Source organism: Anopheles coluzzii, chromosome 2 (genome assembly GCF_943734685.1).
Source record: "Anopheles coluzzii chromosome 2, AcolN3, whole genome shotgun sequence".
Lineage (NCBI taxonomy): Eukaryota > Metazoa > Arthropoda > Insecta > Diptera > Culicidae > Anopheles > Anopheles coluzzii.
In genome coordinates this window covers 56,720,484-56,739,222 of record NC_064670.1, presented here as the reverse complement: position 1 = coordinate 56,739,222, position 18,739 = coordinate 56,720,484, and the positions used below count along the sequence as shown (strand labels likewise).

At 39.3% G+C, this 18,739-nt stretch overlaps 1 protein-coding gene across 5 annotated transcripts in view; it reads left to right on the top strand.

The window, feature by feature from the left end:
• The first annotated feature begins 2,089 nt into the window (after window positions 1–2,089).
• The window catches only part of LOC120950129 (dopamine receptor 1), a 67,727-nt gene continuing 51,077 nt past the window's right edge, over window positions 2,090–18,739 (top strand). The window contains exons 1-2 of one of the 5 annotated variants that reach the window (XM_040367909.2): window positions 2,090–2,191; window positions 4,134–4,584. In XM_040367909.2, the coding sequence (XP_040223843.1) occupies window positions 4,528–4,584 (57 nt within the window). In that variant the 5' untranslated portion in view covers window positions 2,090–2,191; window positions 4,134–4,527. The other 4 variants (XM_040367905.2, XM_040367904.2, XM_040367908.2 and 1 more) reach the window with 4 other exon arrangements.

The following is an 18,739-nucleotide window of genomic DNA, read 5'->3' as shown; positions in this document are numbered from 1 at the left end:
TATATATATATATATATATATATATATATATATATATATATATATATATATATATATATATATATATATATATATATATATATATATATATATATATATATATCTATTATTTATTTATATAAAATATTTATTAAATAATATAAATATAAATTAATTTAATATAATTATAAATATATATAAATATATATATAAATATGTATATATTCTCAATTTTCTAGCTTTTCAAGGTATTATTATGCTATTTTGTTGTTTCTTTGTAAAGATAATCATTATTTGATATGATTTTAGACATTTGACATCTGAAATAAAACCGCATGCGGCGATGCGGCAATATCAAATGATTTTATGATTCGCAAGTGCTGTCATTAACGTCAAATCCCATACAAAAGCTTGCGGCAAAATCGCATGCGGCGAGGTTATGATCGTTCTCTAAGTAACTTCAAATTAAATATTTCGTCATTTTTCAGTCAATAATTCATCATTTCTTCCAATAAGGGGATTTTCTGCATAAGAAAATGTTCTGTTAAAAAAAATGTTAAAGTGAATTTTGAAAGCGGATGTTGTATCTCCCCCAACCCTTTAGCTGTACCTCAGATATTTCACCTTTCAAATAGTTCATTTCGCTGTTTATTTCACCTCGTGGAGCCAGGCGGTGATAGTATTGTTTCCATGTACTCAAAAATGTTTTAAGTAAATATAAAGACGAGTAATTTCCTCTTGTAAAATAGTTTCTACTTTTCGGATGGTTTTGAAAAATTCATGAGCAAAATCTGCAAGTTGCAACCATAATGATTGTGCAATTTATGTAAAATGCAGCTTAAAAGCTTCTGTAAGCATAGTTTACCATCATCTTCGTACAACAGAGCGCATTAGTGCTTTTTTCTCATTTATCTTGTTATTTCTTATTTTCAAATTGAAAAGTTGCTCTTCAAAATTTACAGAACTTTCACGTGTACAAATATCTCAATATTATATTTATTATTTTCTTTTGCTAACGCAAAGTATATAAAACAAATCCAATCAAAACTAACTTAAAAGTTTCAATTGTAGTAATCTATACAGTATTGTTGATTGTTATTATTGTAGTCAACATTATGCGAAGGAAATTCTACAAAAAAAAAAAACTATGCACTCGCTGTGTCATGAGATTGGCAATAAATAATGACACTTCCATGTGTGACGAAACGATTAACATCTGTGCGACCAACTCGAAGCGTCTTAACAAATGATATCCTCGTACAAGAGCTTGAACATAGAACATGAAATGGGTCCGCTACAACAGCTACGATGAAGGTAAGAGCATGTATGCAACGTGCCAAACCAAGAAGAGGGATTAATTCAATGGTTGTGTAACAACTTCGAAGAGTAGAATGGTGTACGATGAATTATTCTTCATGGTACATTCTAACAGAAGTAATTAATATGCAAGCTACGATAGAGCATTGATTGAAGAGGCTCAAACTACAAACTTGCTGTGCTTGAAAGATTTTGATGTAAATGGGGGGGGGGGATGTCTAATCACAGCGCGACTTATTTTAAAAGTATAACAGTATAAGTAGTGATAACTATTATATTTGTTAAAATTTGGTAAATATTAAATAAATATTACGTAAAAATAAAATTATTTATGTAATAAATCATTACTCTAATTCTTTCTAAACAAAAATAATTTAAACTATTGCACTATACAACAATGTCTTTAATAATATAATGGAAGACATTTACCTGTACAAATGAACGTATAGCTTATTCTAAAACACTAAAAACATGATAGCAACTAAACTTACTAAATTTACATACATCTTTACATAAACCGCTTACCGCCAAAAATGGCGCGCTCCGGAAAGGTTCACTTTCCCCTCATCACTTGGTTCATGATTGCATTCATTTCTCGCTCTTTGTTGCCACTGTAGGTAATTTGAACTTTTCCTTACATCTTGTCACAGCTGATGCTACTAAATTCGTTCTTTATTTTTGGAATGCTTCTTCTTTATACATGTATTCATTATTCCGAAATTTTCACGAAGTAACTAGACGGCTAGTACAGAAGAGCAGAGAAAAAGCCGAATGCTTCAAAAGACGAAGCCGAGGAAAGCTGCTGGAGTCAGTTCCCCGTCGCACATGTCACACGAAACAAGTCCTTCGTCAGTTTCTAGCGAGCTTTCGGTTGACGATGTTACTGGCTGTAATGGTAACGACCCAGGATCGATTGCAGAGCGTTAACTGTAGTGATTTAATGTATATGTGGTAATGGTTGTGTCAATGCTACGGTATGCATATCTGCAAGCATCCTGACTAACCGGAATTTCAAACAAGACTATGCAGTGGGTGAGCCGAAAGCAACTGAATGGATATTAGCATCGATCATCGTCTTTGTTGTTTGTGAATTCTGAAAATAATTTATTTGCACATATTGCTTAGTTTAAGCTATAAACACAAGTGTCACGATTCACAGGAAGCCCTCTGGCGTAGCGAGGCAAATGTGGCATTAAAACAAACCAACAGTCCAACACCACCAATACAACGAGCGAATGCGATTCTTCGGTGGACGTTGATGTCATAAGCTCGGAACTGGGCAACGTGTAATGGTGAAAGGTTAATGGAGAAGCTAGCACATAAGTCCTAGCAAATGTGGCTAGTGCGAAACTTTGCGCGGGAAGGGCTGGTGATTGTAATCTTGGCAGCTTGTGAATAAAAGATGAGACTCTGTTGCGTGCCCACGTGTCGGTTTGTTTGTGGCCGGCTAGAGGGATTGATCCGTGTGATAATGCCTCTATCCGCCAGTATTAGCACTCCATAACTATGCGTGTGTAGCTATTTGAATAGTGCGTCCAAATTATAAGCGTTGTATTCTATCGAAGCCGGGGGTTAGAAGGGATTGATTGTGAGACGATTTAAGTGGTTGCTTCGCACGAAATGAAAATTAGATCATTCATTCAATGCCCTGAGAAAAATAGCTACCCTGGAAAACGGAACAAATAGTGCAACGGTTGTTTTCCACAGAGCAGCACACATTCCGTCGGTCGTGTCAAAAAACTCAGCATAAAATTATTATTTCCAGTAAATTTCAGTGAATTCTTTACCCCTTTTTCGTTGATCCATCACCGTCAACGTTCTCGGAAGACTTCAAATCAATTCTTTTTCATCGGTGTTGCTCCAGTTAAGTGAAAAACAAAACCCAACCATGGGTCTAACAGTCCACGGATTTCCGATAAACTTGGTCGTGACTGTCGCACACAAACGTTATAAGAACCGTAAAAGCAACTTATGTTACGGGAGCAACACCCAGTGAATGGTAAAATAATATATTACTAGTGCACAACAAAAAAGAGTTGTCTGAAACAAGCAAATCTTTCGTGTGATCGAACATCGAGGAACGAAAGCACAACTTTTCCATCAACAGCACATGCTTCTGACTCGATGTGGCAAAATGCAATTTCCTAAATCGCAAAACCCATGTCCACGGGAGCGGTGCACGGGCGAGTGAAAGAAAGTGATTTCCATTCGACAACAAGTCTCGTGATGCCTAGGCAGCAGAGTTGGAAAAGTGTACTAAAAAAATAATTTTCCCCGGTGGTTTCCTCATACAACTGCTGCTTCTCGAATCATCACAATCGCTTCAATCACCGCGTCGGGTGTCCTGCCCGAAACCAACCCGTTAAGGGTTACTGGTGGCGTAAACTTACGGAACCATCGGCTCTAACAAGAAAGAAAAGCGCTTACTCGTTCGAGTGTAAAGATTGCTTAACCGGAAGCCAAAGTTCGAACTTGTGTTGTTCTGTTCAGCGCAAAAAACCGAAAACGCGAACAAAAATACCATCCGAATAGGACGTGCGGTGTTGGTAAAGTTTGTGCCTTACGGAATTGTGTCGAAAGAAGGGACAAAGTTTTAATTTCCATAGTAATTATTTTTATTTTAATCTTTAGTAGAATCTACTATTGTTAAATGGCGTTATTTGAGAGCAAGAGAGAGCACGAAATTTATTTTATGACATCATTAAGAATAGATGTTTTTATCCAGAAAGAACGATTTGGCTTGTGGCGATTGCTGTCTTTTAGTATTGTAGTGGAATAGCGTTTCTTAGCAGTGAATGCTGTATACAAAAGCGGTTTTTGATCATTTATTTACTTAGCATGAAAACCAGTGAACCAGTTGGTGCGAATAGTGTGTGTGAATTTTCATTTCAAGTGCAACAGTGTAAATGTATTTCGTGCATGATAAATTAAACATCATTGTGACAGCTAACCATGTTTGAAAAAATGCATTCAATTACATTGCACTTTCCGCCGTTCGATGGGCAACGGAAAGTCGTGCTTGTGCATCTGCACCTAAACTAAGGTAGCGCATCGTGTTTGGTGTACTATTTCGATTAAGGGTGTGGTTTCGTATGCGTGTGCAACTGAAGCCCCAGGCGTATCTGGAGGCTAAGTTATAACAGAAACAGGAGCAACAGCAGCAGCAGCAGCAGCAGCAGTACAGGGAGCTGAAACAAGCCATCATCCCATTTGAAGCCAATTCCCGCCAGGATGGACATCGATATCATCGATATCCGGACACTAGGCTACCTTTCCAGTACAAGCACGGTAAAGTTGGATTTTTGGTTTTCGATTTGACAGCTTCCGTTATTTGGCGTTCCCGACGGCAGCGAGGCAAATATTTGCAACCATTCTTTTCCACCGTTCATTCTCGATCGAAATGTTGGTCAAACCTGAACCAATTCAATCAATCTCCCCGTTCGTTGGGATAGTGAAGTCGGGCAGCACTGGTACTGGTTCTATAGCGATTCAAATCCGACGTAATGCCGAATGAATTTGATTTTATAATTCCACATAATCCTTACGCTCTGTTCTGGTTGATGGATGCAATTGATGGTGCAGAATCCTATTGGACGCAATATAAAAAATGGCCGAAAAAAATGAACTGAGATTATTGTACTACAATACACAATATTCCATTTATTTAATTTGGTCTATTTTCCGCACATTCGTATACTCCCAGTACACATCTTTGATCAATATTGAAAACGTAAGATTGCTGATATTAAATTCATTCAACCTAGCTCTTGAATGGAAATTTCTGTGAAAGATAGATATACACAAAGAAATCGTAATTGACGGTAAATGCTTATCAGATCAATATTGAAAAAAATAGAACATCAATTAATATCCACGTAATGGAACCTTTTTTTTAAAACTTATAATGCTGTGATATCGGGATAATCTTTCATTGCAAAAGAAGTAAATGCGCATTGTAGAGCATTTCCTACGGTTCTGGCTTTGTAAATGGCAAGATCTCATTTTAAACAAGCTCTTCAATTTGTGCTGTGAAACATTCCAACTGTCGTTGTAGGCTGTAAGATGAAGTTAATATGTCTCTCGATGCCTTGTTAGATACACCAACTAATGTTTCGCGAAATGGAAAACTTCCTCAAGGGCAAGAAACGATTTGTCAACGCTTATTTGTTCAATTTTATGATTGTTTTGTATGCAAAATTAGCTGCTTCTACTTCGGAATTCGCATCGAATGGGCGAAAAGTTATTTCGTAAACACTGCTCACACAGTCACGGTACACAGAAATCATAATAATTATACCCGGCGCCTCCATGGTTGTTTGCTACAATCAGTGCTTCATTACCATTATTTATTCGATACCACACTTCTTACGGACTCTCATAGCGCTGGGATCAACGGAGTCGAGCAGGCAAAGAAGAAGCGTTGGTGGAATCGTTCTGTTCTTCGAGAACACCAAAGCCTAACCGAACGATGAACCCATGTTCGAGGGTCCTTCTCGATCTGCGTCTGCTGAAAAATCTTGCTAATGTAGTAGAGAAGTAGAATGAATAAAAAGAATTATCATCAATTAACTTGCGAATGGAACGCTGTCAGTATACCAGCAACAGATGGGCTTAGAGGCCTAGGGAAAAGGAAAAGCGTACAAGATAATTTGTTTATCTGGTAGCGCATAAATCGTGGTCAGATTTTTCCTTCCTCAAATTTTCGTGTTGGTTCCGGCACTGAGCTAAGTGGTGAAACGTTCGCTATATCGCTATAACGCTGCCGTGTTGCTAGACAGTAGGAAATTATGTCGAGAAAATTTTACTTCGAAAGCCCCTCGGCTTAGGGAATGTTTTTACAAAGAACGAAAAAAAAAGTTACCATACCGGTGGTACGTTTGTGAGATTAAAAGTGGCAAGCGTTATTGGGAGAAAATTTATCATCATCATCTCTGACATCAATGAGGGTCATAATTTGGATTCCCTTCGGCATTGTGACTTTCGCGACCGGACACAAGTATGGTTCCATCCCCGAGGTCCATTAGTAGAAACGAAAGTACGTCTTATTTTTATGACTCGCTTCCCTTCTATTCTTTACGCAAAATGTGGTAGGAGGTAATCTGCGGAAGCTTCCATTTCGAGCAAGGAGCAACACCTCAGCATTTAAATGCGCGGTAAAAGCATCTTGCAAAGAGACGTCAAAAGGGGGCTCCGTTCGTGTTCGTCGCACGGATCCCGTTTGTAGGGCGGCATCGGGTTTTGTCTCATTTTATTGTAAATATCACGCAAATCGTCTATCTAACAAGTCGACGTTGACAGGCGCTAAACTGTTGAGCGCTAGGCTAGGTTTCATCGAACCTTTAATTGTATTTTAACTGTTGGGTTGTTGTTTGTTGGAGTTGTGAAAATCGAACCACTTGCGACTGTGTTGCGCCATAAAAATTGATGACAACAATTCAACCTCGTATTGTAACTTATTTTTTGCACATATTTTTGGTGGCTCTCAGCCATCTATCTTAATTCGTTCTATCGACGTTTATTTTGCAATCGATGTGAGAATATGTCACAGTGGCATCGATTGGCGATACTGTCAGCAGAGGAAAATAAATTTCCCTCCGGCACGTAAATGATATACTACCAATTTCGTAGGGGTGCAATTTGAATCCATTTGTCACCGTTTCCGTGATTGTTCTGGGTTCGCCCGTGATGCTCTGAAAGATGCTGTTGGTTTATCTCAGACAGATGGTCATGAGTAAAGCAGGTATCGTAGTAAAGTTTAACACTTTTGTCTTTGAATCGTATGGAAGCTTTGGTTTGCGTTGTATCTTGCCATTTGATTCGAAAAGTGCTGTGAGAATAAGAACTTTCGTAGCAGTCGATAGATTGTACGACAATATAATATGTGTAACACGCTGCTATTATTATGAAATACTAAATTATTTAATATATGTATATATAGTATTGGCTTTTCTTTGAATGAAACAACAAAACATTTTCTGAGCTGTAATGTAGCGTCAGAAAACGTAACAATATAACAAGATTTCCGTAAACATTGACACGAAGTGGAATGTGATTTTCTCGACTACAGCTCAAAACCGAATGTGTCACGCAATAAATTCATCGACCTTTTCCCTGCTGTTGTAACTTTCTTTGCTCGCATTCTGAAATGTACACTTGAAGTAACGAGTTTTGCACAGTTCGTTCTAAACTGGCTGCGGGATAAGCTGTTGTGGGCCGCGATCGAGCAGCGCAATGCCGTATTTTAATCAATCAAACGCCATTTCACTTTAGCACACCAGCTATGTTATACGGCAGGATTGGGGAAATAAGCTCTTTTGGATGGCAAGGTATGACCAAATGTGTTTTGTCGTCTTCGTAGCTTCTCTCTCTCTCTCGCTCTCTCTTTCTCTTCGTTTTCGGAAACCTTTTAATAATGTTTTAAAGTGAAAGTCTGATACTAATGATTTCAAAGGCATTTTGCAGAAAGTAGGTCAAACAAACTTGCACTAGTTTTTGGGCGGATGTAAACGGCTCACACTTACTCGCAGTGGAAGCGATCAAAAAGGACCCTGACAGCAGCACCTTAAAAGGCCGACGAATTGACGTTTAATTTCCTCCTAATTGCTGCCAGTGTCATGCCATCGACGATACGTTCCTTGGTATGATATTAGTGAAGCTCTAGCCAGCTCTAAGCTCTGAACAAAAAGTTGCACAACTGAGGAACGGGGAATTTGAAACGAGCCCGCCCAAAAAGTATCCGAAAAGAAATGCCAAGGTTGCAAGAACCCATCAGGGGGTCTGTTGGAATCTGGAAAAAGTATCTATTGATAAATAATAAAAAGGACAGTAATGACTTTTCGCTTCCGGTGCGCCTAATGGTGTACGTTAGCCAGAACGATCAACTTTACAGGCAAACCAGAGCTTTGAACCAGCCAGTCAGCGTGAACCACTGCCCAGTTGATCAAATTCTCCTAGCCTCTATGTATTGTGGCCCAATGTAGCGAATAAATGAACCATCAATCAGCGCTCTTTTTGTGTTGCTCTGGAAACCGGAAGAAACAATGTATGTGAACAGTGATATCGCTGCAAAAAAAACAGGCCTAGCGTTACGATGTTCTGGTGTAGATTGACAATTGATTAAAATGCGCAGCGAACGAGAAAATAAAGAAACGGTTTCTCTCACAGCGATTGATGTAGCAGGCGCAGAAACAAACGCGGCACGAAAAAAAGCAAAATTACACAATTTTATCTCAGTTTGACACAGTTGGCTTGCGTTCTGCCCTTGAGTTAGGGGGACAGAGTAGAGCAAAATACACGAACGTTACTAGTACGATATGTTGGTACTGTACATAGAACGTATGACAGTACACGAATCATAAAACCTCGATTATACTAAAATCCTAGAGAGCGAAAGAGTGATGTATTCATTGGTAGTGATTACGTTTCGCTCACCTAAATCACGTTCACTCGTAATCGAATTGGTTTTCTAAAATGATTTTTGAATACCGCAGCCCGTGTCACACACGTCGTGAGAGGTGATTGAATACCTTCGCAATAAGATTAGCGTTCGCTGTATGTACTGTACTCTGCAGTTGTACCATTTGGTACCGTGCGGGGATGTAACGGTAGCAACGTATATACAAAAGATACACTTTTTTATTCGTTCTTCCGAGCGCGATGATACATTTCTTTGGGCGTTAGTTGCAGTTTTGACACTACCGACACTGTATGTACCCACTTGTATGTCCCACTGGTATGTTAATCTCGTAATCCATCGTAACCGAGCTGTGCTCATCGTTCGCTGCGTCCCATGTTTAACATTTTGGAAAGTTCTTTCTAGGTGCGCTTATCATGTCTAGTGTGATTGCAATAGTAGAAATGGGCAAACCAGCTTTAAGCTAGTACATGAGGAACGTTTGTCGTCAGCGAACGCCGCACGTTCAAAAGATGAGCACCTCGCAGCCGCAATAAGGGTGGTATGTTTGCAGCTCCAGGTGTCAGCTCTGTACACTGCATGTACTCAGAGCTGACATAGCAACAGCCAAGTAGGCGAAATGTATCGATTTCGTGCATCAAGCAGCTTTAACGTATGGAAACGAATGTATAATTTTGAGTGTGTTAAACTTACTATCTCTTCTACGTAATATTAATCTTTAGTCGCATGGAGCGCTGCCATACGAAAAGTAGCAAACTTTTCAATCAGATTAGATGCAAATTCATTTCGATCGAACTATTGAACTTGCGCTGTGAATGCCCCGGATTGGAGCATCCGCTCTGGGATTTTTCCTTCTGGTTCACACGCGTCGCTCGGTGCACGAAAGCGTAAACAATGGAAAGCAAACAACGCTCGCTGGAGGCTTAAGTAGTGGTTGGCTGTTTAATTAGTGTAACGGTGGAGACAAGCGCGTAGATAAGAGTTTCCTCATGGAGTGTCTCTTTTTACACCCCGATTTTGTGCTATCGTTTCAATGTAGTGGGATGATTGCATTGCTCATCAAAATGTGCAGTGGCAAAAATCTACGCTCCGATCGCTTGCCAAACAAGCGTTGTACATATTGTTGCTGCGAGTATATCGTACCTCCAAAGTATAATTGAAACGATTTTTGGTTACAACATAGCGATGCTAATTATAATTTTTGTACTAGGCTTAACTTGCTTGTTTTATAGTTTTGATGGTTTTTGGTAATTACAAAGCACACGTGAGTTAGAAAAAAATACCATGATGGCTTTTGCTGTTAAGCCAAGAGAGTTTCCACGAATATGCTTAATAAGTTTTATTTGGTTAGCTCAGAGCATGGGTATACCTGTTTTTTCTCATTTTCTTTCCATACTGGATAGTGCATTTCATACAGCGCAGCATAGTTAAAGGAATGTAGCTCGGATGTTCCTATTGAATAGGTAAAAATGGGTTTTAATTAAAATCCAAACATCAAGAGCTACATGGAAACGGTTGGCATTAGTACGCGGGAAAGCAATTTAGCATAAGATTGGCTCGTTAGCGAATTCACTTTACCTCTCAGCGAGCTAAAAACATCACCTCTCGTCCGTGCGCCAGATCTATCATAGTCATCGAACAGCAAAAACATCGAAATCGGGAGTTGTGCAGTGGGGTGCAAATCTGAGTAAATGTTTCTCCATTTCCGAAAGCGGATTACCTTCTGGGAATGGTTTCCGCCATTGGGTGCGATTTAAAATCACTAGCTGGTCAACCTGGCTGGAGCTTCCTGCCGCTCCAAACGCTCATAGGATCGTTCCGATGACGACGGTTAGCACTTAAGTGACGGTTTGCAGTAGGAGAGGGGTAGTTTTTGCACGGGGCACATTTGAATTATGCATTCCCGACAGTCAGCGGAGGGTTAACGGATGTTGCCTGCCACAATACGGCACCTAAAAGTTATACCACACGTCATGATGCCGTACATGGGTGCTCAGAAATTACTCTGCTATGTCCGTTGCAGACGAAACGTTTCTCGCCGCGCCTTCGAAGTCAACCATGCTTAAAATAACGAATGCGCAAAACATCCTATCCAGCTTCAGGTCCACTCTGGATTCAGGGCTACGAATTGATTCCACGATGGATAGACATTCCATACACACTCCCGAAAAGTGTGAATAGAACTGCATGAGCTCATCTCGATGAGACCCCTGGTGGCGAACAACTATTCCAGTTTCTCCCACGATTGCACTTTATTGTGCAAAATGGACGAACACTTGGCATGCACCGTACAATACCACTGGCTGTGTCGCACTCTTAGTTTGGTTTATTGGAAATTTGTCGAAAATCCTTCCCTGCATGAGACGACGTGGGCAGACAGTTGGTTCAAAGGTGCCTGGTTATAGGAAACAAAGCGTTTAAAAGAGATGGGTATCGGAAAAATGGGGAAAATTCCACTTTTCCCTTCGATGCCGATGCTTTGGTGTGAGCGATAGTACTAACAACTAGTGATGGGCATTTCAGAGCACACCAAAGGCTCCGGAGCCAGCTGATTCAATTCAATGAAACGGCATGTACGATAGCGTAAAAAACGAATCTATCTTTTCCCGAGTGTGTAAGCTTACACTTGTGGTGGGTTATACCAGTGCTCTCCAACCTTTTTATGTTCGCGGATGTTGGCTTTGAAAATACATTTTCAACAATACTTGGCCCACATCGATTGAGGGCATGCATTTTGTAGAGTTTGTTCAACGTTTTTGATCAAAAATATGTTTTTATCTTATTATAGACATGCCTGTTGAATACTTAATCTTGATTTTGGAAAAAAATGCACGATATTTATAGTATAGGTATTCCCCGATATACGACATACTCGATATACGCGATTTCGCTATACGCTATTTTCTAAATTTGACAGTTATTTGAGCAAATGTACTTATTTGGCATATCGAATGTCTATCTTCAAATTAAATTCCCTTTTGGTCGACTATTAAAACCATTTCAAAAGGTTTAAAATTGAATCTTCAGTTCAAATCAGATCAAATAAGTAATTTAGTGGCTAAAATCTACCATTTCAAGCAAAATTATACGAAAATTGTATATAATTAATGGTATGATTAATGCAATAATTTGACTGAAAACTTCGAAATTCGACTTACGGTAATATTCGAGATACACTTTTGCCTCCGGTGCGCGTTAATAGCGTGTATCGGGGAGTACCTGTAATAAACTTTTCTTCTTCAAAAATAAATTCTTTCGTAAACCACATCTGTTAACGCCTCGGACCACAGGTTGGAGACCACTGGGTTATACGATTCATTTCATGACCGACTCGGAGTCGGGTGCGAGCAGGAAGAAATCGATCCCGACCCGTGGGTGCAGCGGGTGCGCTAGGTCGGAGTCGGAATCAAATTCGACCTGTGGGTGCAACGAGATCGGGTCGACCCGAATGACGAATAGCTGGGAAAAAGCATAAGCGACTCCGAACCGTTGGTGCGGCGAGTTCGGGTCGGGTCAGTCTGACCTGTGGTTGCAACGAGTTCGGATCGACCCGAATGATGATTAGGTGCGAGAAAACATAAGCGACACCGACCCGTTGATGCAACGAGTTCGGGTCGAGTATTGGACCTATATTGACCCGACCCGACTCGAGCTCGCTGCACCAAGGGGTCGGAGTCGCTTATGCTTTCTTGCACCTACCAGATTCGTTGCACCTACTGAACCTACTAGTACCTTTTGGGTCGACCCGAACGACTCCAGGTCACTTACGGATGACTCAGACCCGGTAGGTTCAACACGACCCGCCCAACACTAGTTCACACCCGATGTGATTGCAGTATAGACGACACGTCATGCATAGTGTAGCACTCGTTGGTCCGACTCCCTGAATTGTTACAAATTGTTTTTGATTGATTTTTATTGGCGCACTATGGTATAACCGGTTCAGGTTTGGAACCTGCTCAGGAGCCGTTGGTTCGGAACCTACTCCGGAGCCGACTATAAAAATGTCAAGCGCCGGTCGGAGCCGTTTTGCCCATCACTACCAGCAACATCAACAACAGAGAGAGAGAGAGAGAGAGAGAGAGAGAGAGAGAGAGAGAGAGAGAGAGAGAGAGAGAGAGAGAGAGAGAATGACAAAGAGCAAGAGTAAGAGAGAAAGAGAAATGACACGTTCAGCTCAATAGACCAGCATCGAGCGGTTTGTCATGTGACCTGCAAAGAAAGCTTGCGAGGACCATATGCTTCTAGGGTATAGTTTGCCATGTCAACAAACGAGAATGCTTCATGGATACGTCAGAAGCAACTATGTCAATCTAAAATACATGCACATTGATGGTTAAAGGAACTGTACTGTTTCTACTGTTTTGTACTGTTTCTATATACGATGATTTGCATGGGAACAAATAATCAACAACTTCTCTATCAAAACTAGTTTTCTCTGCAAAATTATCTTATTTTTTGTGCCATTTAAGAAATTTTCTCACAATCTTATGTTAATGATCTAATGTTTGGTCGAAAACATATTTCACAAAACAACAATATTTGAAAAATCGATAATTTGCACGATAATCCTGAATTTAACTTCCCTATCCTGTTTTAAATTTTCGTTCCTCGCTGATGCAAAGATCAGTGCAGACTCTGGTCAATCTATAGTGAAGTGCGAAAATGTAAAAGCATTTAGCAAACGATTTTTTTTTCTGTAAGTGAACCATACGAGTGATAATAATATAGAAATATCCATCTATAATGGCGATCAAAATCAGTTCCATAAGCTCACCTGTGTTTTATTTAACCACCTATATTCAATTAAAAAGCATGCCAAATAAAAAGCATTCATCTATTGAATTCCGACTGTTTTTGACTGACAGTTCAATTAAGAAGCATTCGTTTGAATGAAAAATAGGATTTTGTAAAGTTCATAAACATTTTAAGGCCTTTTCTGTATGAAAAAATACACAAAAACTTAACAGCGAAAATTCCAAGTTCGGCCGGTGAGGTCCTAGAAGGCTATGTATCGTGAGGCCAATACTCCAATGGTATAGTCGTCAACTTGAACGACTCAATAACATGCCCGTCATGGATTCAGAACAGAGCATAGAATGGACCGTCCCCCGTAGGAAGGATTGACTATTCGGCTGCGTGTTAATGAATTAAGTCTCGAAAGACTGAATAGGCCGGCATGTTCGCGTAAGACGTTCCGCCAAATAGAAGAAAAAGAATCGTGAACATACGTTCATCCATTCTTTGCAATATTTTGATTACAACATGTTTCGCAAGTGCATATCACTTCATGATTGTTATATTGAGGTGATGGAAAGACAGCACATATTGTCTATCAATAATACCATCTTGATGAACAATTTCCCTGAATGCATTGGGGATTTTACCGACATGTTTACATCACTGCATGACAACATACTGAGTAGAAAGGCATTCATCGACAAGGACAAGGGCTGATAGCTCACTTGAAGTAAAGGATTAGTGCATCGATTATTTTCTATTCCATTAGACTTGCTATCGATGTGCGATTGGTATGTGCTTAGAAAATATTGCTATCGACATTGATAGCGACTGAATACGATACCATTTTTATATATTCTATTCCTGTTTGGATTGTGTATGTGACAATTGTATGATGTAATTTGGTATGATGACAACTCTTACGCTTTATGTAAGTCCTTTCCATATCCTTTAGCCATCATAGCAAAGGAGCAACATTCTATTCAAACGTGCCAACCTCCTCCCAAACCATACCGTGGTGATTTCTTTTCTACTTTGAATACACCATACGGTGTTCGGGAGAGGGAGGCGATAATGCTTTAACATAATAACTATGTGCGGTTAGGCGAGGATCAATCAGGAAGAAATCGTAACGTTTTCCGTTTCATGCTTCCGCCCGGACTCTCGTATCAATCATCGAACGGACGTAAATGTCGATGACTGTCCCCGACAACTCGTTACAGTGCCGATTCATTGTTCAATCAGTGTTCCTGAAGGCGTTTCGTTGTGTCTTATATTCCTTCCGCGTCATATGGTTGTCACGTGATCCCCTGCAGCAACGAACGTTGTGAGTCGATCCATGCTTATCTTCGACGCCTGTTTCACCATGCACAAAATGGTATGCCATGGCGTCTACGGCCATTAAGTGAAGCGTTACCGCCGTCGATTGCTGGACTACTACTTCTTTACTTCCTTTTCTTTCGCTACAACATATCACAAGAAGATCTGGTTCAACGATATTACCAACAAGAGCCTGCAAGCCATATCTTTACGAGTTTCGCCTTACACTCAATGCACATCGTATCGGACTGTTTCACTTAAGGGTATAAATAAAAATAGCTGTTGAAAGCAGAGAGTAAACAAAAAGCTTTCTTCTATACGGTGGAAGGTTCATAATAAAATTTTATTCTTTTCACACATTCAGCGGACCATATCTTATATTTATGTTATTATTAAGAAATTTTGTCTAACAAATATGTTATGAAATGGTATCGGGGGAATTATACAAGTCAACAAGCCCATTCTGAACGAACAGAAATTTTATCCGTATTATACAAGTTTGATAGAAAAGTCTCAAGCCCCGATGTATTTTTCTTTCGTTGACTCGAGACATTACTGTCCATGTACTCTATTAATGGTTTTTATAACAAATAGCAAAAATGTTAAACCATCTTTTTTTGTTTGGTACACTAGTTCTTCCAAATCTGCCATGGAAGTAAACATTTCTATAATGTTCATATTCCTCCTGTGGATGCTTTTATTCAGACTCTTGTTACTGTAACAATTATTCCTTTTTGGATGCAGTTTCTTGCAATTGGAGTTGTATACAGTATACGCTCGATACTTGATTAAGTGCGGATTATCGAAATGACGTTTTGACGTGTTTCTTTTAACTTCTTATTTTTGTCTAGGTTAATTGTTTACTGAGAAATTAACATGAGTTAATTATTACATTAGATACATTTTCATGTTGTAAAAAGAAAGCCTATAATTTAAAAATAATAGAAATATACTTATGTTTTTAATCATAGTTGCAAAAGTTCAGTTAGAAATGTCAAACACGAGACAAATCGAGTTGTACCACAACCATCATCGTACAAAATCAACATTTTCTAGTCCTTTTTTTGTAAAAATCGTGTCACATAATTGCCCTTTATTTAATAGATTTACATTAGTTTCTTCCACCACATAAGTTCGTTTATTATAATCAAAACTACTTACTGTTTTCGAATGCTGAATATCCATCGCAGCCGTATTATGTACGCGAGAATGATTATGAACTCTTTCCTGTCATAATTGGCAATCAATTAGACGACAATCTGCTAATTCCACTCACACATGTCTTAGTATTATTCCGGTCCGCACTATTCAATTCCACTAAAATGTACCCATACACCGTTCCTTATTACGTGCACAGGAAGGTGAGTGAGGTTTTCGGTAATGGTTGTCCACATCCCAAATGTCGCTCACTTGCAGAATGTTGGGTTGGGAATCCATCTTCATTATCGCAAGTTGTCAACGATGGTTGGTGGTATTCTATGCACATATACCCGCGAAAACACACATACATAACAGTTGTAGGTGCTTGGTAAGCCACATAGCAAATTTCAGCCCGTGTTGGCATGTTTCACGACGGAAACAGCAGCAACAGCGGAGTACCTTGCGGTGTTTTAGCCAATGATAAATTTATTCAAACGCGTACAGGTATGAATAGATTTGTGGTGAGTGTTGGTGTTTTTTAGCCCGGCGAATGGATACGGTATGATGCGAAATGGTAGCAAATCTCAGTATCCAGATTCACACAGCTCCAATCTACGGAATTTGACACCGCGTGCATATTTCCCTGAATGGTGCTCATGCTATCATGACTTGCGTTGGTCCTGCTCTTGGCCGCTACTGTTATTGCGGTCTAATGAAATTAATTATGGCTCATCATCATAATTTATTAACCACGATCTCAACGCCTGCACCATAATTCCACGTGACCTGCTAAAAGCCGGTGGTATCACTGTGGTCGAGTGTTAAATCCCATGATGACCAGAGCTACGACACTGCGTGGAAGAGAGGTCCACTGTCGAACATGGCTTCAGAAGATGCGTTGATCATAAACCCTCATTTAACGTGTTATGACCAATAATCAAGAAATGACACATAATAAATATTATTGTATGAGCACAAATAAAAATGCCTTTAACATACTAAATTGATCTCGAATTACATGATGCAATCTACTTCAGGAAACTATGATTGTTGATTGTGGATAATGCAGCTATTGAATAACCATAAGAGATATTCAACAACGCAGTGTGTGCATGTGTTTGATTCGAAAAATATAAACTCTGAAATTAGTTCAAAATAGCCCGTTGTGCTCTCTAACAATACAGAAAGGGTTCTAATAAAAACAAAAAGTACACCTAACACAAAAACCCTGAGACAAATCCGCAGGCGATTAGCATCAATCAGCTACGCCTCTGTGCTGTCGCTTCTGTGAAACCGAATTGGGTTCGCACCCTGCGTTTTGGACATAAAAAAGTTTTTTTTCCGTGCAGAAGAACATCAAGATGATCGAAGAAATTTTTCGTAAGGGAACTGAAACAAAAAAATCAGCATCATCAAGGACGGTGATGTTGCTGTAAAAACTCGTGTGCTGAAAGCTTAACTGTTTTTACTGTTGGTGCTTCTATTTATAAGAAAGGACTTCTGTTCTATGCTTTATTCTTACTTTTGTGATGATGCGAGAGCGAATGTGCATTATGTTGATTTTTTAAGTTTGCTTTGGGCATAAGGTAGACGAAAACGTTCATCAATCATTCTGACACAGGCAAAGCCAACATGACAGTACAAGATGTGGAGGTGAAACCCCAAAAAAAAAAACCTTTTGTCGTACGTAGCAATCCCCTACCCGGTAGAGGATAAGCTTTATGCGTGCATTGAGTTTGTTTGGTAAATTTGCTTTATCCATTTCATGAACAAAACACACACTTTTCTCACAGAGGGTGAGTGCCCTTAGATCGATTGAAAAACAAATTACACTGCTATCTTTCATCTTGTTTGAAATCTCGACCTTTGGCTTACATGTACCGTTCCGTTTGGTATAGAGTAACAGCTCCATTAGTGGGTCAATTAAATGTACTAGCTGGATGAAAAAACGCTCAATGGTAGGTCACTAAAACAGTAATTATAAATTAATCATTGCAACGCTGTTTCAATTAAAACAACATTAAATCAATATGGTACAATATTAATAATACCACATTATCATCCGTCCTTGTGCTAAAGAGCAGTGCTTTCATTGTTATATTTATGTGCGTGCAATTTACCCTGCTATATACTGTGTTACACATACACGTTGATTTCTTTTTAATCCTATGAAAAACGGTTGAACAACGGAATAAAATATCAATCTCATATGAGAGTAACCGCTGTATAGATTATGTAAAGTATCGCAATAAACTGAAATATTTAGCACAAGATTGATTCACGATTTTCAGCAATATACTGAATAATGTATGTTTAAGCAAAAAAGATGCTTTTACTGTACATTAAGCAACTAAAAAGTAGGTAAAGAAAGAAACTACTTTCTGTGTGACTCTTTTTCGAATTCTTCTTCTTCTTCTTTGGCTCAACAACCGTTGTCGGTCAAGGCCTGCCTGTACCACTAGTGGGCTTTGGCTTTCAGTGACTAATTGATTTCCCCCCATAGCAGGATAGTCAATCCTACGTATGGCGGCACGGTCTATTTGGGGATCCAACCCATGACGGGCATGTTGTTAAGTCGTACGAGATGACGACTGTACTACGAGACCGGCTCGCAATTACATAATAAAAACAATGGAAACGAATCAGATTTTTTGCGTATCACTGTCACAATAAAGCTCTACATTATCAGCTCTTCTCGGTAGCATAGGTTTTACTGTACCACATAGCACCATTGTTGTACCATTCATTGTATATCTGTAGCTATTCCTTTTGCAGACGAGAGAATTCATAATTACGTACATGGCAGACATATTGGGTTGATGAGTAGAT